Here is a 20,952-nt window from a genome sequence, read left to right as displayed (position 1 = left end):
CTCCCTCCTGTGTGCTCTCCCCTCTCTCAATTTGGTCGCGATGAACAGAGCGACGCCTACGCGAACGCTCGCGGGCACGTCCTGGCGCATTGCTCGGGAATTGTTGGCTGGAAATTAGCAGTGTCACAGAAGGATTTGGCCATTTTTCGATGGTGACGGAAATTCATATTTTAAGCCAATTAAAATATGTTGTGTTCAATACATAAAACCTTACGCGCATATTATCGTGGACCAGAGAAGTATCATTTTAGAGGTAGATAGGCTGCACGGAGATTACCAATCGACTTTCCGCACTAACTATGATCCGATAAATAAATGTTGTTGCTCCTGGTGGTCAGTGGCAAGTCACTTGTACTTCATTGTGCCATTTAGAGCTCTTTAGAATCAATTACATTGCTTTGGAAAGCGAAAACGTATTATCTACAACTATTGTTTTTGAGCCCACGCGTGGGATTTGGACCAAGCCCACCGGTGGGCTTTGAGGCTGGGTAATAAAGATTAAGATCTCGCCCTACGGATGAAACAGCGTTGTTGGCTTCACAACCCAGCAAAACATAGCGTGTCCAATCTAGTTCATGATGAGGTGGTCAGCTGTACCGGGGTCTGTTTGCATAGCTCGCTACCATGCCAAAGTGAAAGCAAAAGGATTATCTGGCTCGGGCAGCAAGCGGCCAGCAGGCAAACATACCGCCGTAATACCGCGAGACGAAGGGGCGCCGTGCACTTATGTACCATTACTTTAAGGCCCTCATCAAAGCATTGCGTTACTAAAAGACTGCTAAAAGGCTGGTGACCCCTCGATCGAGGGGCCCAAAAGCACACTATACCCAAGTAAAATTCGGGGAGGTCGAGGGCGCCGCCCCTGCTATACATTGCAACCCTAAACCTACTTATTTCATCCAACTAGTCACCGGACACTACGGTAAGGAGAGGTATACCGGTACCAAGTCATTATAATGGGGACTTCGTCCCAATCAATACTGGGAGACATCGTCCGTACGAGGATTCCAGCGAACCAGGGTTGTGAAAATCCCCATATTTTTGCAAGGAAGGGTGGTCAGGGTTTTGGATAAATACAACCTAACCCTTTAACCGCAGTCATGCAATGGATTAGGTTAATATCAGTTGATATTAGTTGAAATAGGTTATGGTGCCACATTTAAGATCGGCCTTGCTCTGCGGGGGTTCACGCTGGACGTGGAGTAGTTGACCTGCTTGGCGGAGCCCTGCGCGGCGACCGGGGACTCGTGCAGCGCCTCCTGGATCTACTTCTCGTAGTCCACACCGTAGATGTCGCACCAGGCCTTCTCGCCCTGGGAGACCGGCGGCACGCTCGTCTTGGCGGAGCCGCCCGAGGTGGCGGGCGTCTGCTGTAGTACGAGCGCGGGCGTGGGCGAGCTGATGCAGCGGGCAGCAGCCTTGGGTAGTCGGAGCGAGTATCGGGCCAGCATGGCTGTAGTTACTGTTGTAGTTGCTATGGGCGGCGGGTAGCGGCTTGCGGGGTGGAGAGTGAATTCGGATGTGAGCCAAACTCGAGTTCGCCGCGCCTCCAATGCAAGTGATGAGCGGGCTAGAGACGCAAATAAATGTCTAAACATTCGATTTGAGCCCTATAACAATTGCAGAGCATCATTTCACCTTCGGCTTTCCTCAAATATTAGCGTTTTTACATGCATTTGGCGTTAAATTGAGTATAAAAACTAATAAATAGCGCTTAGTCAATGGGTGGATGGGTTTTATGAATATCCCTAAAAAGACCGACCCCGGATGACTTGGGGTGGGTGGGTGGAATAAATGGTTTATTCCCAATTCGAAAACCCCCATCTCGCAACCCTGCAGTGAACGATCTAGCACTGCGGCACTAGGTCGACATTTGTTGTGAACTCCTACTTAGCTCTGGCGGGCGTGGCTGCCCGCTCAGACGTAGCTCGAAGGCGCGTAGAATGTTGCGAGAGGCGTTCAAATCGCTGTTCACAGTAATACCGCATCCGCCATTGTTGCGAAGACAATGGAGTACACTGTGAATCTTGCGATTGCGAACAACGCCGTCTCGGCACTCTTGGCGCTGGTACTGGTTCACGAGGTCGCCGGGGTGCGCCTGCCTGCAGCCGTGGTGCACCTTGCTGGTGCGGTACTCGGACTCCATCTCCACCCGGCAGTTCGAGAGCTCACGCATGAACCGCTCGGAGGGGCCGCCCGGAGACTTCTTGATCACGCCGCCAAAGTCGGAGCAGCTCCAGTCCCCAAAGCCGACGATCGTCCGGGTCGGATCGCGGCCAGTTGAAGAGCTGCCGCCACGCGCTGTCCGCGACAGCGTTCCAGTCGCTGCCCTCTTCTGGAACATCATACCCACTTCGAATCAGCATCGCCCGCAAGCCGCGAGAGGACATGGTGAAGTGAGACCAGACGAAGCCCCGTTTCGTTGGTAGCAGCGAGTAAGTCCTTGCCATCTCAAAACCCGGTTCTCCTTCGTGCTCGCGGTTGTGGTCCTCCACGAAAGTGAGGAACATGTGCACAAGCGGGAGTAGCTCGCTAGCTCGCTGATCCAGATATCCTTCATCATTGCGGGGGATCAATTCTCTGTACTCCAGCACGATCTCGTTGTCTCCGTCGTACTCGGGGTCGAGGATGCCCTTGAGCACAAGGTAGCGATCGCGGCCAGCCAGCCCGTAGCGGAGCGTGATGTATTGTTTGAAGCGCCGGTAAAAGTTGAGCTGGAGATGGTTCTGGGTTTCATGGGCCATGCGCTTGGCCGCCACCTGTGCCCAGCCACGATTGATGGCGTCCCTGTTGGGGATCGGGCTCTCGCCTCGCCACGCGCTGTAGATCGCCACCGAGTCGCGGAACTCTTCAGTCATGGTCGCTAGTGGATGGTGCAGGTTCCCCCCGCTCACGGCCGACAAGCACTGCTGGTAGAAGGAACGCGCCAAGATGGGGATGTCGGAACCTTGCTCGCAGCAACGAACCATGTGGACGGCAGCCAGCATGTAAGTCTCCGCCACCATCTTGTTCATGTCCCTCAGCACCGAGTCCCAAGCGAGCGCTAGACCCTCGTCCTTGCAGAACGGCCGCAGCTTCATCTTGACAGTCGTGCGCGTCCACGTCGGCTTGGGCTTCACCGGTGTCTTGCGCTTGCGCGGTGATGTCTTCGGCGTGCGCTTCGTGGTGACAGCCCCCGACGACGTCTTGCGCTTCTTCGCGGCAGCCTGGTTCCGTTCGCGGCAGCCTGGTTCCGTTCGCGGCAGCCTGGTTCCGTTCTCGACCGGCCACACGCTTCGCCTGCAGCTTCTGGTTACGAGACGGCCCGGTGCCTCGTTTCCTCTTCCCAACTGCGGCGGCGAGCATACTCGTCGGGACGACCATAGTCGGACGAAAAAGTCGTGTAGGGCGAAGTGGAGGAGGTGACGATGTGCTCGTGAGAGGAAGTTGGAAAATGAACGCCAAAACCCACGGCTAGGCTGCGAGCTGGCTGTGACCGCTGCTGATAGCATTGGCTGCATCCGCGCGTTGCGACCGCTGCTGACAACATTGGCTGCATCCGCCCCAACACAAGAAATGGGTGGCAAAGTGATGGCATCCACTCCTATTAACCCAGGCTCAACTCAGGATATGTGAGGGGTGGAAATTTAGAATCGGTTACTTTTGAATTTAGAATCGGTCACTTCGATTTTTATATGCTCGATCGGTTACTTTTGATTCATGCTCTTTCGTAAGACGATACTTAGCCCCAGAACGCCTATCATAAGACAAAGCGTCTTACGTTTTCCGATCAACGCGTTTTGACTACATCTTGGTTTTTGTATACCAGTGGCTACATTGCATATTGTCTCTCAAAACATAGCAAGCTTAAATATCGGCATAATGACTGCACGAACGCGTGCATGCAGTCCGTGGAGCTGTTCCACTCAGAGGTGCAGCTGTTGTAGGGCACGGAGTTACGATGAAGTTGGCAGACGTAAACTAAGAGGGACAAATAGCTCGTAACGGTACTACATGTACATTTTAATGTAGTAAATTTTATGCTTGAGCGTACATCATAGTAGTTGTGAAGGCGTGGCAGCCAGGGAACGGTGTTGCCAGTGGGCTTCCCGAGATCCTCCAACCCCCTCTTACCTAATCATTACAGTCCAGCAACAAAATGCAACCACGTACTCTGCAACGGCGATAATACCTAGATCTTATACCTACGACGCTGAGGTGCGGAGGAGCTCCACACTGCTGCGCGGGCGCTCGGCGCGCGCCATATCGCTGCTGGGCTCGACCTTCGGCATCGGCGAGTTACTCGGTATCTCCTGCAACTAAGCCACTGCCTGCAGCCATGCTTTTTGTCGATGCTACAGCGTAGACTGGTTTGCGTATGCGCGCTCTATCCGAATCTCCATCTTCTATGTAGTGTTAGTACTTTACTGTAGAAAGGAGAGTTGGCGTGGTGGGGTGAACGACTGTTGTCGTTCACCCCAGTAAAGCGAAGAAACATTGCTCCACTACGGGAACAAACGGTCGCATGATAACTGTGCTATGATGTCCTTACATTCCATTCCTGGCAAGTATATTTAAATCTTCTAGCAGGAGGTTAGTGCATGGCGTCAGAATCAAAGGCCCGGACATTTCAAGGGGCATTTTTCAAGTGCGCTGCCTCTAGTAATGGGGGCAAAATGCGCACACAGATAAATCAGTCCAATTTACGAGCCGAGATGCAGCAACACTCGAGACTACATAATACAATATTAACCAATGAAAGTGCTACATTTGATTTGTCGTCAAACTGTCTTACGAATGCTCGACACAAGTGATTGAGACGGCCGTCTCGACAACAATAGGGGTAGTCAATGTCCGCAGCAACAGCTCACTTTTTTCCGCCGCAGCAAGTCGGATTTTTTTTCCGGGGCTGTGATTGGCCAGGAAAAAAATCGGCGACCGGAACAAAAAGTCGTTCCGGTCGAGCCGCAGCAGCAGCTCGTTTTTTTTTCTGGCGCGGCCAAGATCTGAGCACCAACGGTACGGTAGCATGGTCGTCGCGCGAGAGAAGACTCCGCGCTTGGGGCTTGCGCTGCGAGCAGAGTACTCGAAAGGTCAATCTAGTAAGCCTACTTGTGTCAGTCGGATGCCTTGGTGTCCAGCAAGCGTTGGTCCAGCGCGATCATGTAATAATGCACAATGTATGTCGAGGGACGGAGAGAACACGAGCCCTTCCACGAGCTCTGTATCTATACTACGCTCGAGTCTTCCTTAGCAAGCAGCCTAGGACTGTGTCTAAAGCTGCATCCACTAATCGCTGCGTGTTGGAAGGCGCTGAGAGTAGTGAGCGGACGGCAGTTCGCTCCGCTAGCTACAGCTAACTTAGCCCTACTTTCGCATCTGCAGGCCGAGCAACAAGCGCCTCCCCCAACAAAACTCAACACGCTCAGTCTCCTCACCTTGACCATCAACAACAGGTGGGCCTCCTTCGTGCTCACGCGCGACCTCAGCAACTCTACAACTCGGATAGACGCCGACTGGAGTTTCATGCTAAGATCAACACCTACCGCGCCGATTGCAGTAGGATGAACACGCTGCTGCCTTCTCACACTCAACCTGAAGGAGGCAGAGGACACCACCTTCCTCTTGCTGGCGCTCCGGGCATTCCAGCGTACGCTTCCCAGCATCCCAGAGTACAAGCGCGTAGGCGGGGGCGTTTGAAGCCGAGGGGGGACGGAAAATCTTGATATGTTGCTGCGGGCAGTGAATGGGGTGGTCAACGCACTCAGCTTGTGATTGGTAAAAAACATTTGTCGTGTCTGAGTGAGAAAAAAAATTAGTTGCTGCTGCAGGGGAGCCGCTAACGAGTCTTATTGACAGGCAGCAGCAATACTAAAATTAAGTGAAGAGGGGAGTAGCCAGGCAGCTTCAAAACTCCACGGACGGGACAGAAATGCAAAAGAAGTCAACCTCTACACGTGCCTGAAACCATAAACTCGCATCAAACTGTCATGCGAACTGGGACCCCGCACCAACAATGATCTTTGCAGCCTGTTACCCATGAGCGTGGGGGATCGGTTGAACAGACTAACGTGTAGTAGTTGAGGACGTACGCTTTGGTGCCTTCTTTCTCAAACAAAAATCCATTGTGATCGAAAGAGTCGTTGTGCACGGTATACTAAGTATTAGTATAGGAGCACCGACCCAATGGTAGTCAAATTCTCGCGAACTGTATTGTTGCTTGATCGATGTCTCCGACATCAGCAACAATTCTAACTATCCTAGATTCTGCCGTAACATTCGCTGTACCCAGCCCTCTCTTTCGAAGAAGTCAACCAAAGCATTACAGACGATCCAATTCATCTATACTACCTACACTAAGGGAAGATGTATGTTGTCCGCATATAAATGTATCAATTTCTTATGCTATTAAGACTGCCCCAAATTACACCACACTCGAGTAGGTACTAATCACGTTGAAGAATCGCAATATTCCACAATGCGTGCATCATGAAGTCCCAGTACATTATGCAATGGGTAATAGAGACCTGAGCCTGTCCGTTTTGATCGCATCATGACAGGAAATTGAACTAGTATATTCCGTTTGTATTTATCTAACTTGATTTTGTTTGGATATTATCAATCCACCAATTGAGTTTAACGTGTTCATGTTGTGCTAAAGCCCAGTTCACACTCTTAGAGCGTGCGATACTTATTATGGCTGGAGTGCTCGCGGTGGGGTCACGCCTGTAATTTCAAGAGTTGCTTTGGCCTTTGGTTGTTGTTGGACTGGCACATTTACTCATGCCAATCCCCACTTTCTTGCGTAAGTCAAGCGTCACGCGTCCAACCTTGCTCTAACCCACAGGTAGATTATTATTGTAGGAATTCGAAGTTGAATAAACTGGCTTATACAACGGACAGAACGAACTTGGGGATGATACGACTAGTAATTCTGCAGGGAGAGTTATTGCTGTTACCAACTAACTTGGGGATGATACGACTAGTAATTCTGCAGGGTGAGTTATTGCTGTTACCACTGTAGTTGTTGAGATAGAAGATGTCGGAAATGGTGATTGGTTCAAGCCAGCTCGATTTGAAGCTTTCTTCAACGTGGGTTGTATTACGCCATGCACAGCACAAGGAGCGCCGCCGTGGAGCTCCTAGCCTAGACATCCCAGTCAGTCTTCGATTTGCCTCGTAGGACACAAACCAACTCTCCATCTTGCCTCGTACGGCACCAACAACAATACACTCGGCTCAAAACTTCCAGCAGGCTCGCCACCTGCCCCGCTGAGTGTTCTTCATTTCATCGCCCAAGATTCCGGAAAACAGTATAAATAATTCTTTAATAATGGGCGCGACGTTGAAGCCGTGGGGCGCAAGGTCAAGACGGGCAAGGGCGCGACGTTCAAGGCGACGATCTACACAAGGTTCGACGCGACCCGAGACGACAGCGTGGACTTGCTCCCGTTCGAACTGCCTCCACTGGAGCCTCCTCCGAAGATGAGCCCGATGCCAGGAGGGGCGGTTCGTTGTCACTGGGGCCGTTCCTCATACAGCGCCGTGCTATCACTGTGGCCGCTCCGCGTGATCCTCGCCGTGCTGCCTCTGGAGCCGTTCTCCATGCGGCACGTACACCACCCGTGCGACGACGTCGTGTATGGCCAAGCTGGGCCGCTCAAGACGTGAGCTGCGGTCCTCATGATACGTACGGCTAATGCTACCCCAGCCAGGATACATCCTGCTACGCTGTCAAAAGGATCGCGAAGACTGCGCTACACGACGAGATCTGCGTCACTGAAGCTGCTCTTCACACGCTACGGTCCGCGTCACTGAGGCCGTTCCTCATACGTTCCGACCGCATCACTGAGGCCGTTCCTCACACGCCCCGACTCACGCTACTGAGGCCGTTCCTCACACGCCCCGACTCACGCTACTGAGGCCGTTCCTCACGCGCAATCGCCACCCAGGTTGGCAAGAGTGTGCATGAAGACTGACGTTTGTATATTCAAGAACGCCTAGGGTATGTTGGGCTCAAATCGATGCGTACAGACTGCGATAAGGTTGCCCAAACAATTGTGTCCCAACCCATCCCTCGACTGCCAGTGACTTCACACCCCGGTCCAAAACCGAAGTTCAAGAGCACAATCGGTACGGTGCCAAACTGGTTCGCGGCCGGATGTCAAGTCTATACCTGTCGCTCAAGACGCCAGTGTTGCTTCCTGGTTCCAGTGTGGGTTGCGAAGAGTGGGTCCTGCCTGATGGACCCGTAGTGGCTTTGTGGTGGTATGGTTGCACGGTGGTAGCGTGTGTCATATGGAGACCACGTGGTGTCGAGTGCCAATCCCGGGTGTGACTCGGTGATTCCAGTTCTCGGTGACGTCGTGAAGGACATGAGTGCTTGGACTATGGGTCCGACGCCGACTTCGTTGCGACGGCATGGTGAAGTTCTGGAAGGGAACACACTGTGTTCCCTGAATGTAAACCTGAAGCGGAATCCCAGAAGCGCGACAACAGTTGGTGTGGCCGACGCGAGTCTGCCCCCCCCCCCCCCCTGATCAAGAGAACCGCCACGGGGATGGCGTAGTGATGAATACACGCCTCGCCCGACCCAAGTCGGCGTTGAGCCAAGCGTTCAAGCGGCTAAGCCTAACGAAGTGGAGTGGGAGTTTTCGCTCAGTGGGAGGAGCTGAGCGGAACTCTTGTAGCGCTCGGCGGGGCTGAGCTAATCAGTGAGACGGCTGAGCGAAGACCAAGGTCGAGCGGTCTGGCAACCTGAGCCTTCAAAAAAGCACGGGCGCTTCGTCACATACCAACACAATAACAGTAGAGCTAGTCGGCCTTGACGAAACACCATCATCACGTCGCCCTCGAACGGTTCGGCCCAACCGGTACAGCTTGTGTAATGTCTGCCGTCAGTATCTCCAATCTGGTATCCCCGGATCGATAGATTTGTTGTGCATGTGCAGCGTTTTACGTGAACAATAGTACTTCGGGCGCCGGCTCCGCACCAAAACGGACCTTCTCACGCTTCGTACCCAAGCATAAAACACAACCGAGCGGAAGAAACTCGTGGGAGACATCATCGCGTGGATGTCCTGTGAGGACGACTTGACGTATGCGGACACTACCCTACGCCGGACACTAGCTAGTTTACATCTAGACTCCCAGTAAGACAGATTGACGCGAAGACGTAACACAACAACAACAACAACAGCAGCAGTACTTCGATCCGCGCAAGCTCAAATCTTTGTTTACATATTTTTAACGAATCCCTGCACCCGATTCTTTGTATGGTTTTATCCAATCGCGCGGGTTAATTTGGACAATAATGACCAATAAATATCCACGAATCTCTATTTGAATTTGGTATAGGCTTGTACATGACTCGGATTCCGAGCACTCATGTAGTGGTCCTACCTTGGCTCACTACTACGGCTTACACGTATGCGCACGTGTATGAGGAAGCTTAGGTTTCTTTTACTTGAGTTAAGTATACTCGAGATCCACGAGTATACTTTAAACAAGATAAAGACTCCAAGTAGCGGGTTTTGGTAAAATATGAGAACTGCTATTTTTGTATATGTTTCTAACTTCCTCTAAATGTTATATTCTAAGCTAGGAATCTGCCAACGGCTGGTTGGCAGGATTCTGCTAACATGCAAGTCACTCATTGGCTAAAAGATGCTGCTTTCAGCCAATAGGAATCCTAAATGTGCATGGACCACCCGTCGTGGTGGTCGTAAATGTATGTAGCCATTGGTGTACCTTACACCAAGGTCGAGGAAGTGTTCAAACCTCTAACAGACATCGCATCTGTTAGAGTAACAAGTGACTGTAGCCACGTGTGCGTGTAACCCCGTTACAACTCAGCCATTCAATCACGCTTTTTCGCGTCGGTTAACCCCCCGAGCTGTCCCCCCCCCGCCCCATTCCTACTACCTGCCATGACGCCGCTTCCCTCCACGGACGCGTTCGAGCTTGCGTGGGCATCCTCCATCCCAGAGGCACTACGCACCTTTCAAGCATCGTGTCGTATCGAAGGCGGTCCCGCGCCGCAACAGCAGGCGCCCCCCGGTTCAAGTTCTCGGTACGAGAACCCTTCCGTGTGCTTGGCATTGCGCGAAATAAGATCTCAACTCGCGCCGTTCGAAATGGTGTGGACGTCGGCCGACACCCCACCTTCTGTCGGATGTCCGCCAGAGCCTCGCCTCCAACCTACCTCTGCACCCCTGCGATCGCCCCTGCCTACGCCAGCCCGAACGACCCAGACAACCCTCGCTGTATCCAGGCTATTCGAGGCGATGAAGGTTGCACCGCTCTCGGCGCTCGCCAAGTACGGTGGGAGATGCCCTGCCTGCACGCGCATAGCTTCGACTCTCCGGCGTCCACTAAACGAGCGTTGAACGAGTATGCGCAACATCACGGTTACGGACTAGTTACCACTAGTACTTATCGCGATAAGTACGGTGACGTCCGTCGTGTGGTGTTCGGGTGCGACCGTCATGGAGTGAAACGAACGCACTATATTCCGCCACCCGCCGTGCGCAGGCGCAATGCAGCGTCGCGGAATTGCAACTGCCAAATGAAAGTCTGTGTGGTGCGCGTAAGTGGCGACTCGTGCACAACCACCCTCCATCCAACCACGCGGCGTCGCATCCTGTCCATCGTCGCAATGCGATGACGTCGGTGTTGCGTGTGGCTATTGCTACCGACAGTGATACTGGCACCCGAGCAGCTCAGACCCTCGCGCGAATCTATCAAGAGACTCCAGAAGCGCCTATTATCGCCCGTGACATCTACAACGAGCGATCCAGGGCCGTAACGGCCGCTCTCGGTAGTAGCATTCGTGTCGAGCACCTACTGATGTTGCTGAGCCGCGGCCATTTCTACGTGGCGCAACAGGTCGACACCTCTAGAAGACTGACGCACCTGCTCTTTGCTCACAAGGAAGTCATGGCAATTTGGAAGGAAAACGCAGATGTCCTTCTGATGGACTGTACCTACAGGACGAACCGATTCAACATGCCGCTGCTTAATATTGTGGGAATCAGCGGGATGAACACGACCCTGCATGTGGCTCAAGCGTTCATGCGAGGCGAGAAGAAGAACGATTACTGCTGGGCTCTGAGGCAGCTAAGGACGATGTGTGCGAGAATGGCGTTGAAACCCCTGCCGTCGTGTTCGTCGACCGAGACCTGGCACTGCTCAACGCGTTAGAGCAGGTCTTTCCGGACGTCCCGGTGCTGCTGTGCCTCTGGCATGTGGTTAAGGACGTACAGACCCACGCGCGCAAACATGCATCCCCCCCCCCGCTCTCGACGTCGGAAACTCAAGACCCCGGGCGCCGAAGTACCAGGATTCCACCCGGCATCGTCTTTTTTGTGATGCATTTCTCGCAGTAGTGAATGCTCGCACCGAACTCGAGTATGCTCAAAGACGCTGGGAAATGCGCATGATCTGTCCGTCTGAAGCTGCTTACGTCGACGACGTTTGGCTAGACATCTGGCGCTATCGACTTGTGCGCTGCTGGACCGACAAAGTGATGTAGTAGCTACATCCCGCGTCGAAGGCTACCATGCCACGCTCAAGGGGTGGGTCGGTTCGAGCAGTGCAGACCTGCTCACGATTCACAAGCGTCTGTGTCACGGGTGGACACAATCGATCACCAAGTATCGGGTGGCCAAGTCCGACGCAGAAATCAAGGTAGTCACGAGACTTCGAGGTGAGCGGTTCGCACAGGTGGTGACGAAGATCCACCGCTACGCTCTTCTCAAGACTTTAGGCACGTACATGCAGGCACAAACACTTCTCCAGCCATGTACCGGAGTGTATAGCAGAACGACAGGCCTGCCTTGCGCCCATCAGCTGAGCGCAATCACTATTCTACTGCCTGAGCACTTTCATCGCCATTGGTGCACCGCGGGTCGGCACCAGAACGGGCCGCTGCTCCCGTACTCGAGCCGGAGTGCATCCAGGACCGAAGAAAGCAGCGAGCCGCAGCCAGAGCCGCCCTCCGAAAACACCTCAGTGGTAGCGGTGTCAACGGTACGCGGCGTATTCCCTCCGCGTTTGAAGTCTCTATCCAACCCAACCTCGAGTCAGTCACGCAAACCGTTCACCATTACTATTAAGCAGCATTAAATGAACATTAGCAGTCGAAAGCTACTGTTACGTTAACTACTGTTGCACGCATTCGGGTTCGCCACACATACACGGAAACCAGAGATAGTCGTCTGTGTATCTGACAGTTAGTTCTTCTTCAGGAGCGATGCACCGTGTCGTCACTAAAATCACGCAGCACTCCGTACGGTTGCGGACTTCGAGGAACCGACAGTTCGGCACACACGAATGGTTCATGTGACGGATTATTCCGCCACAAGCCGCGGCGTCGACGAATACAATTTGCCCGTCCGCACTCGGAGTACCCATCATCAACGCGTAGTGGCTTTCTCTGATGCTGTCTTCAGAGGTGGTAAGGACGCCTGTGTATTCACCCACTACCTCCCACGAGCTCAACCAGTCGGAAGTACGATCTCCAAGTCCCTTCGGGGTATCGATCAGTTCGATTCTTGAACTCGTCCGCACACGATTAGCGCAGTCCGCCCCGGACCCGCAGTTTTCATCCGTGCAAAACACATCACTTACAGCGTTCCAGCACTGAAGAGGAAGGCATTCATACGAGCATCGACACTTTCCAAGCTTCATATCCTGGAAGACGATATTCTCTGGGTTGCGGTTGGTCGTAATCTTCTCCACCCACATGGGCCAATCCGATTCAACGTACGGCTAGGAACCCACACAGCGTCTCCCGTAGCAAAAATCTTGCCTTCATTAACATCAGGCCTTAGGAAAGACGTAGCGGGTGGGCCATGGACGGCTTGATGCGAAAGAGTGGGCCTGGCGGCTGCGCTTAAGATCGGCGCAACAAACATTGCAACGGCCCGCCGATCTTGACTCGGCCGGCAGAACGACGCGGCTTCCTCTACCTCTTCGCCTTCCTCTACCTCTTCGTCCTTGACCGCAGCCGCTTCACCTTGACGCGACCTTGACTCCTTCGCAACCATGCATTCATCATCAGAATACGTGAGGTTGATCACGTCGGCGTTAATGGCGTGAACATCGTTCCCTGGAGTGGCGGCGACTTCATCCCTGGCAACTTTAAATGCACGCTGAAATTCTTCGCGGCAAATGGCCTTCGCTGCAGCGCCAAACTGTTGCGCACGGGTCTGGCCAGGGCAAGCAACAATGTGGTGTAGGGAACATCAAGTTTTGTGTCACACTCCACGGCCGCAGTGGAACAACGTACCAGGAGCCAAATACTACTCGGCGGGATGCCGAGCTCAGTGGGCAAGAATGCGCTGGTGGACGACCGCTGAACTCGGCTGATGGTGTCAGAAACTCAAGGCACACCGGCTTCGACCTGGTGACACGTGGCAGGCCCAGTGATGAAGACCCAGCCGAGTTCAGGAAGGCACTGGACACACTCAGCCGAGATCATGGGGAGTTCAAGCCGCCGAGCTCGGCAAAACGGTACCATATACCGTCCGATACGGCAACCAGGCTCAATTGAGTCCGGGAGTCGCGCAGTCGAGTTCATGGGTCGCTCCGCCGAGTTCGCGGGTCGCTCAGCCGAGTTCACCGGCTTATCCGGACACTTTATCCGGCTCAGCCGAGTTCGAAGAGTTATCCGGACGCCTTATCCGGACCAGCCGAGCTCAAGCGTCGCTGCGCTCAGCGAAGGGTCGGCCGAGATCCAAAACCACCCACTTGCATTTGGTATTTGTATAGGATCTTAGGAATAGTAGAGGCGCCCCTTCAGGGCGCCCGACAGAGATAACAAACAACAGAGCAGAATTTTCTAGCTCCACAACACGTGCACGCGCTTCCAGTAAGTCCCTGCACGGGCCGGATTATGTCTGCTGTCAGCACCCGAGAGGCATAGCTTGTAGGGTGTTGACTGGTAGCGCCAAGAGATTAAGGTCGGCCCGGGTTGGGCGCGTGTCTCGCCAAGCGCGAAGGAAAAGTCTTGCCACCGCTGCGAGCCGGTGTTCCCGTACGTCCCGGGCACTGATTGCTGAGTCGAGAAGCCTTTGCTCTCGGCGACCCGTAAAAGCCCGCGAGGGCCGTCGTCCGTCCTTTGGCGGAGGTCACGGGATTTCTAATTCCGGAGTCAGGTAACTCAGCTGGCTTCCGTGATTGACTGGCTTGGGGTACTTGGTCTCGGCGAGGACGAGACATCACTGTCCCGGAAGGGCCGGACCGCTGGGGGACATCTCAGCGCAGGCCAACAAGGGCCGACTAGCTCGGCTGTTGTTGTGTTTGTAGCTAGGGTGCCACATCTGACGATTTTGTGCGTGCTACTACACCACAACTGGTGCCGCGACCCGGGAGCAGGGTGGTTTGTTTTCGTTGGTACCAAGTCCACCAAGTTTCGAGTACTGAGCAAGATGGTCAAGGGGAGAACTTTGCCGAGCTGGGCCAGCCCAGCGACGGCTGGGGATTCGCTTCACACAAAGCCGAACTCAGCTGGCGGAAGGATCGCCGACATGACGATGGAAGCGGTCCGAACCGTTCGGTTTGCCGACGACTGCACCCAAGACCGAGGAAGAGATGGAAATATCGGAGATTATGATGAAGAATTGATGAAAGCCGAGTTGCTCAGCGGGGTAACTGAGTTCTCGCTGCATGTTGGGCGCATGGAGAAACCTCGACGAGCCCAACTAAACCTCGCAGCCGAGCTCGGTGACGATGCGGACGACGACAGTCAAGCCGTCGCTCCAGGGGACCGTCCGCCCCTGATACAACGAGCGACGAGGGCATCCAGCGCGAAATGCCCGAGTTGGGATTCGATGCCGAACGTCTCGTGGGAAACCTTTCCACTCGACTAGGGGCAATCGAAGAAATGTGAAACCCGTCTGCAAATGGTGCAAGTTGCAGATGCGGTCTAAGGCTATTGCACCAAAGTGATGATCCGCCGACTCAGTGAAGACAGCAGGCTGGGTCGAGTCGAAGAATGATACTGCGTCAACTGTATGGATTATATGAATTACATGATATCGAAATGGAGTGAGCGAAGATGGAGCTGGAAAGCAAGAAGCCCATTCGCCGGGTTCGTTGGAGTCGGCGCGAAGTCTCAGCCGAGTTGCCGAGCTGAGCGGTTAAGCCCAGCTGGTCTGACAACGACCCAGTGAAGAAGCTGAGGGAGGTGATGGTGCGTCTGCACAGATTGAGCGAGTCAGCCGTCGATGCCGAAGCTGTGTTGACTCGTCACTGGGTCCGTGAACACGCTACCCACTGGGGCACTGTGTGATATGCGGCGGTACGATCGACACCCTTGGGTACGACCGCCGGGACCTCCGACCAAGTCGATGAACGATCTTCCCGTTGTGCGCTCAAGCTGAAGTGGAGCGCAGGTGTGCTGACGCGGAGCTGTGCTGATATGGAGCCACGCTCAAGCAGGAAAGCCGAAGCGAAGTCAAGTTCGCACGATGTTCCAGTGAGGCCGTAATCACTCCGTGTTTACCGAGAGGCGGCTAGCCGAGTCGGTCGATGCGCGGCGGCGGTGAACAAACCGAAGTTACAGCAAAGCTGGACTTGAGCAAAGCTCAGCGGAGGCACGCTGGGCAGGCGCGTCGCCGAGAATGTCGACGTGCCAGCGATCTCGAACGGGAGCCGAGTTGATCCGTAGCTGAGCAGAAGCAGACACCTGCTTTGAAGATGGACTTCGACTTCACTCGATCCGACGTAGGGCTACCATCGAGTTTATCTGCGGTCAGCCTGAAGCCGAGTCGGTGAAATCGCCGAGTCACGGCGTCGCAAAGGTGTACCCAACATCCAAAGCTGGACTGAAGAGGAATGGATTCCACGCGGCCGCGGTCGTATTCACATTGAGCCAACATCAGCAGAGCTTGGTCAGGGGTCGAGCATAGCCAAGTCGAAACACCCCTTCAAAGCGCTGATACTTCCGCTAAGGGACAGAGCTGGTCAGGCAGCCAGCTGTGTCGTTCGCTCAGTTGAGCTTGCCTCTCACCTTGCTCAACTGGGCTAAGCTGAAGCGGAATCAATTCCAGGTAAACATGAGTCGCGCTAGACCCGGGTTGATTCGTGGTAGAGCCACAGAACATGGGGATCAAGTGGCGCCTAGGCGAATTGCAGCAGAGGTTTGTCTTGAATCCGAGCTGAATCGGGATCAGGTACAAGTGCAGCCGAAGTCAGCACCACCTGAGTTGAACCACAGTCAAGCTGAAGCCGAGATGCGTTCAAGCAGAGCTGAGTTGAAGCGAGACAGTGCACTCTGTGTGGAAGTAGTTTGACACCGAGATGTCGTGAAGCCGAGTTCAACCAAGCCGGAACGGAGCCGAGTTCGAGCAACGCTTCGAAGAAGTGCTGGTCGTTGGAGTGGAGCTGATTGAAGAGCAACCTTGCTGAAGCAAAGCCACGATCAAGTTGGGCCGCTTCGCGTCCAGTTCCAGTGGGAACGCATACATCTCGGTCTTGCGCCCGGTTCTCGTCGGATTCCAACCGAGACGACGTAGGTCGAGCCGACGTTATGCGCAGCCGAGTCCGAGCAGAGCTGAGCTGAAGCGAGACCGAGATCACGCTGCGTCCGAATGAGGTCGCGTTCGCACTGGGTTGCTGCGAAGCCGAGAACATTGGAGTGCGATCAAGCTGGAATGGGATGCCGAGTTCCAGCAGTGCCGCGGGTTGGATGGCGCCAATCTGAAGTGTACTCACTTCAACGGAAGGAAATACTGGGCTGAGTTGCGGTACGCCGAGTTTCAGTGAGATCGCGTTCGGAAGTTCGCCTAGTTGAGTGCTGGTAAACGCACCATGTTCCGATTGGAGAGCGCTCATGCCGAGTTCGAGGTGTAGCCGAGCTGAGGCTGAACACGCTTCACAGCTGAACCGAAGAGACTGAATTCAAACTGAGTTTGAACGCAGCCGAGCTCGCGGCGAGCCGAGTTGGAATGGAATGTGACCGAATGAAGTGCTGCTCCAGTCGAGCTTGCCCACCACCATCCCAACCAAGCTGAGCTCAGTCGGGGTAAGCTGGTCTAACAGAGCTGGAGACATGCCGAAGTCAAGGTCCGTTGACCACTGAACCCAGCTCGGCCCGTTCAGAACAACTCGACTGGAGCATCAAACGCATCAGGATCGCCTTGTTCGGCTATAAAATGACACAGCAACGGTGAGAGCTAACTCAACGCACCAAAGTGAGTGGGGCAAACACTTACCAGGCTAGTTGAGCCGATCAAGCGGAGGTTGTGTTCAAGTCCAGCCGAGTTCAAGGTCAGCGGATATCAACTAGTCGCCAGGACAGCCGGGTTCGGACAAAGCTGAGTTCAACTTGCTGCTGCACTTCTCGCCAATAAGCTCAGCTGGGGTGGATTTCGAGCTCAGCGCGGCCCGATCGGGGAAGCGTTTCTTGACCCGCCGAGTTCCTGGTGCCTTGTAGCATGCCAAGACAACTATCAGGCTCCACTCGACGCACCGAAACCAGAGGCACGTGCTTACCGGGTCAGCCGAGTCGCTGGCAGCATCCATGGCTGCTCATTTTGACGGAGACAGAGATGTTCGGCTTCGTCGGTATTGCAGCCAATCGAGCACTCCCCCGACACCTGCATCACCTACTCGCTTTGCTGCGGCAGACCCAGCATCACCGCTAGTACTCCGAGCTTCGATAGGGGCACCAGCTGACTTCGTATGGTTCAGTCCCTGCTACCGGCTGCCACGCCGAGACGACCATCCAGGTTGATTCGCTGCTGAAGTGATCCGACGACGGGGTTTGGTGCGAGCGATAGGGGCACCTACATGTGTACAGACCCATGAGGCGCGGAGTCCACGCATCAGACAAGGCCTATACCAAAGATCAAGGCTCAAGCAAGTCTCACCTTCACGGAACGAGGGCGTCGAGCTGGCATTGCGGGCGTTTCTGGCCACTCGAATTCGGGAAATGTGAACTCAGAGTGTTTGCGACAGATCGGATTGGACAAAATCAAGCGTGCGACACATCCAGTTGGCCAGGCCACTCACCACTCCGGCTAACGTACCAGGAGCCAAGTACTACTCGGCGGGATGCCGAGCTCAGTGGGCAAGAATGCGCTGGTGGACGACCGCTGAACTCGGCTGATGGTGTCAGAAACTCAAGGCACACCGGCTTCGACCTGGTGACACGTGGCAGGCCCAGTGATGAAGACCCAGCCGAGTTCAGGAAGGCACTGGACACACTCAGCCGAGATCATGGGGAGTTCAAGCCGCCGAGCTCGGCTAAACGGTACCATATACCGTCCGATACGGTAACCAGGCTCAATTGAGTCCGGGAGTCGCGCAGTCGAGTTCATGGGTCGCTCCGCCGAGTTCGCGGGTCGCTCCGCCGAGCTCACTGGGTTATCCGGCTCAGCCGAGTTCACCGGCTTATCCGGACACTTTATCCGGCTCAGCCGAGTTCGAAGAGATATCCGGACGCCTTATCCGGACCAGCCGAGCTCAAGCGTCGCTGCGCTCAGCGAAGGGTCGGCCGAGATCCAAAACCACCCACTTGCATTTGGTATTTGTATAGGATCTTAGGAATAGTAGAGGCGCCCCTTCAGGGCGCCCGACAGAGATAACAAACAACAGAGCAGAATTTTCTAGCTCCACAACACGTGCACGCGCTTCCAGTAAGTCCCTGCACGGGCCGGATTATGTCTGCTGTCAGCACCCGAGAGGCATAGCTTGTAGGGTGTTGACTGGTAGCGCCAAGAGATTAAGGTCGGCCCGGGTTGGGCGCGTGTCTCGCCAAGCGCGAAGGAAAAGTCTTGCCACCGCTGCGAGCCGGTGTTCCCGTACGTCCCGGGCACTGATTGCTGAGTCGAGAAGCCTTTGCTCTCGGCGACCCGTAAAAGCCCGCGAGGGCCGTCGTCCGTCCTTTGGCGGAGGTCACGGGATTTCTAATTCCGGAGTCAGGTAACTCAGCTGGCTTCCGTGATTGACTGGCTTGGGGTACTTGGTCTCGGCGAGGACGAGACATCACTGTCCCGGAAGGGCCGGACCGCTGGGGGACATCTCAGCGCAGGCCAACAAGGGCCGACTAGCTCGGCTGTTGTTGTGTTTGTAGCTAGGGTGCCACATCTGACGATTTTGTGCGTGCTACTACACCACAGAAGAAGTGGCCGTGTATACGAAGGGCGAGTCATCGCCGAGTAGTGGAGGAGCGAGAGCGCACTCCATTTATCCTTCCCGCCGGAGTATAGCTCCGGCACCTTCGTATCAAGCCGTGAATGACTGAAACCCTTCCTTCCTGAGGGCCTACGAGGTTTATATTGCGTGTGAGAGCGTGCCAGCCTTTGCTCGTGGCTGGGGACGCTGGGTTTCCGTCAGTTGACTAAGCGGAAACACGGTGCACAGAGGAAACATCAACCCGGTGCAAGGGAAAGTTCCTGGGCCTTCGGGTTCTAACCCTAACAAGCCCATTGAGTCATCGGGACTTGGTGGGTGTTGTTGGTGGGGAAAGTGTGCTATTATATAATTTAGTGCGTGTTCCTACACGACAACTGGTGCCGCGACCCGGGATTTGTGTGACCTTCTGTGTCTCGTGCTACAGCAGGTCAACTGACTTTACGAGCAACAACCAAGAAGAAGAAGAAGAAGAAGAAGCTGATGAAGAAGAAGATGGCGACAGGAACTCAATCCGCCGTACCAGCAACTCCGATGATGTCCGGCGGAACGCGCGGCAACGACTCGACGGCGGTCTTGATCACACCGCAGCCCGACCCGATTGCTGAGCGCAACGTCAGCTTCGACGAGCCGATGACTGGATCCGACGCCAAGGATGAAGAGATGGATGAAGAATACGACGACTACCTGGAGGAGAAGGCGCCTGCGCCAGCGGTGGTGACACCTGAGACTCCGGAAGATGCCGTGATGTCCGCCGTGCGCAGCGGAGGCTCGCGCTCTCTGGCGCGAAGTCTTGCGAGCGAGGTGGAAGACGATGCGCCTCCCATCACGCGCAACCTCGCGGACGAACTGGATGATGTGAACAGCCCCAAACGTGCCGACTATGGCCCGGGTGCATTTGAAGACAGCGGCAAGGAGGCATTACGTGCACGTGCCCCAAAGACCCCACGTGACGGTGGCACCGATGACTCAGCGGATCCGGGGACGACGAGTGACGGTTCTGACGGCTTACCAGTGGGCAATGATCCGGAACCAGGCTCCTTGGGACTGGTCAGAAGCGCTCAAGTCGCTCCCGACGACTCGCCAGCCGATCCACAAGTGACCGACATTGACCCTGATCAACCCTCGATAACTCGGTTTCCGACTGCAGCGACAGAGCGTGACGCGAATTTGAAACCACATTGTGACCAGACCAACGGAGCGCCGATAACTCATCTGGTTTCTAGCTGCGATGCGCACGCTCCCTTCGCTGTGTCGGAGCATACCTCCATGTCGGTGATGAGCGTAATGGATGTGGGCAAGAATGGGGCAGCAAGCAGCCACGTGTGGTCACCGATTGTGTGTTCCCCGACGACTCGTGTGGCAACAAACCTCTCGTACGCACGGTTCCCGAAGACTCATACGGGTTTCGTGATCTCTTTCGCGGCTTTGGTTAACCCTGAGAAGTACGGAGGAGATAGCAGTTGCTCATGGATCGTGTGGCGCCTACCAGAGTGGAAGATAGTGATTACCGCGAACGCTCACCTTATCAATACGGCGGTCGACTCCGCAGAGTGCACGGGTTTGGGAAACGGGGTGCTCGCGGCTTTGGAACATGGCGCCGAGGATTTGATCATTGCTGGAGACTTCAGGCTCAAGATCCGCGAATCACTGGGGATTCGCTCATGCGGTGCGGACATGTTGATGAGTCCGATACGGAGTAGCGAGAGGGTCGCAGCACGGATGCAGTCTGCTAAATATCTCCATGTGACACGAGACTACAACGCTGCTGCGAACTCACTGGCGTCTGAAGCTTTGAAATCTCAGACGTCGAAGGTGGTTTTGAGTGGCGAT

At 54.7% G+C, this 20,952-nt stretch overlaps 6 protein-coding genes across 6 annotated transcripts; 4 read left to right on the top strand and 2 right to left on the bottom strand.

Moving 5' to 3' along the window:
- Positions 1-1,145: 1,145 nt before the first annotated feature.
- On the bottom strand, positions 1,146-3,363 carry PHYSODRAFT_259475 (hypothetical protein; the record flags this gene model as incomplete). The annotated part of the gene is given in 5 exon segments (XM_009525024.1): positions 1,146-1,265; positions 1,284-1,453; positions 1,891-2,301; positions 2,459-3,226; positions 3,273-3,363. 5 exon segments carry the CDS (start codon positions 3,361-3,363, stop codon positions 1,146-1,148), a joined length of 1,560 nt encoding a protein of 519 aa, XP_009523319.1.
- Positions 3,364-5,008: 1,645 nt separating this feature from the next.
- Positions 5,009-7,901, top strand: PHYSODRAFT_328705 (hypothetical protein; the record flags this gene model as incomplete). Its single annotated transcript, XM_009525023.1, has 3 exons — positions 5,009-5,081; positions 7,331-7,646; positions 7,721-7,901. 3 exons carry the CDS (start codon positions 5,009-5,011, stop codon positions 7,899-7,901), a joined length of 570 nt encoding a protein of 189 aa, XP_009523318.1.
- Positions 7,902-9,908: 2,007 nt separating this feature from the next.
- Positions 9,909-12,095, top strand: PHYSODRAFT_298663 (hypothetical protein; the record flags this gene model as incomplete). Its single annotated transcript, XM_009525022.1, has 6 exons — positions 9,909-10,051; positions 10,165-10,425; positions 10,473-10,914; positions 11,016-11,313; positions 11,513-11,782; positions 11,860-12,095. The coding sequence occupies 6 exons, from the start codon at positions 9,909-9,911 to the stop codon at positions 12,093-12,095; spliced, it is 1,650 nt and encodes a 549-aa protein (XP_009523317.1).
- Positions 12,096-12,306: 211 nt separating this feature from the next.
- On the bottom strand, positions 12,307-12,654 carry PHYSODRAFT_463828 (hypothetical protein; the record flags this gene model as incomplete). Its single annotated transcript, XM_009525021.1, has 1 exon — positions 12,307-12,654. A coding segment is annotated over one exon (348 nt), but the record flags the coding sequence as incomplete, so codon positions are not given.
- Positions 12,655-19,614: 6,960 nt separating this feature from the next.
- Positions 19,615-20,221, top strand: PHYSODRAFT_259364 (hypothetical protein; the record flags this gene model as incomplete). Its single annotated transcript, XM_009525020.1, has 2 exons — positions 19,615-20,133; positions 20,156-20,221. 2 exons carry the CDS (start codon positions 19,615-19,617, stop codon positions 20,219-20,221), a joined length of 585 nt encoding a protein of 194 aa, XP_009523315.1.
- A 359-nt stretch (positions 20,222-20,580) lies between these two features.
- PHYSODRAFT_416978 (hypothetical protein) lies at positions 20,581-20,907 on the top strand (the record flags this gene model as incomplete). Its single annotated transcript, XM_009525019.1, has 1 exon — positions 20,581-20,907. A coding segment is annotated over one exon (327 nt), but the record flags the coding sequence as incomplete, so codon positions are not given.
- Between the last annotated feature and the right edge of the window lie 45 nt (positions 20,908-20,952).

Source organism: Phytophthora sojae (genome assembly GCF_000149755.1).
Source record: "Phytophthora sojae unplaced genomic scaffold PHYSOscaffold_3, whole genome shotgun sequence".
NCBI classification, from domain to species: Eukaryota; Oomycota; class Peronosporomycetes; order Peronosporales; family Peronosporaceae; genus Phytophthora; species Phytophthora sojae.
Note: the sequence above shows the minus strand (reverse complement) of the source record. Positions and strands in the feature narration are given on the sequence as shown.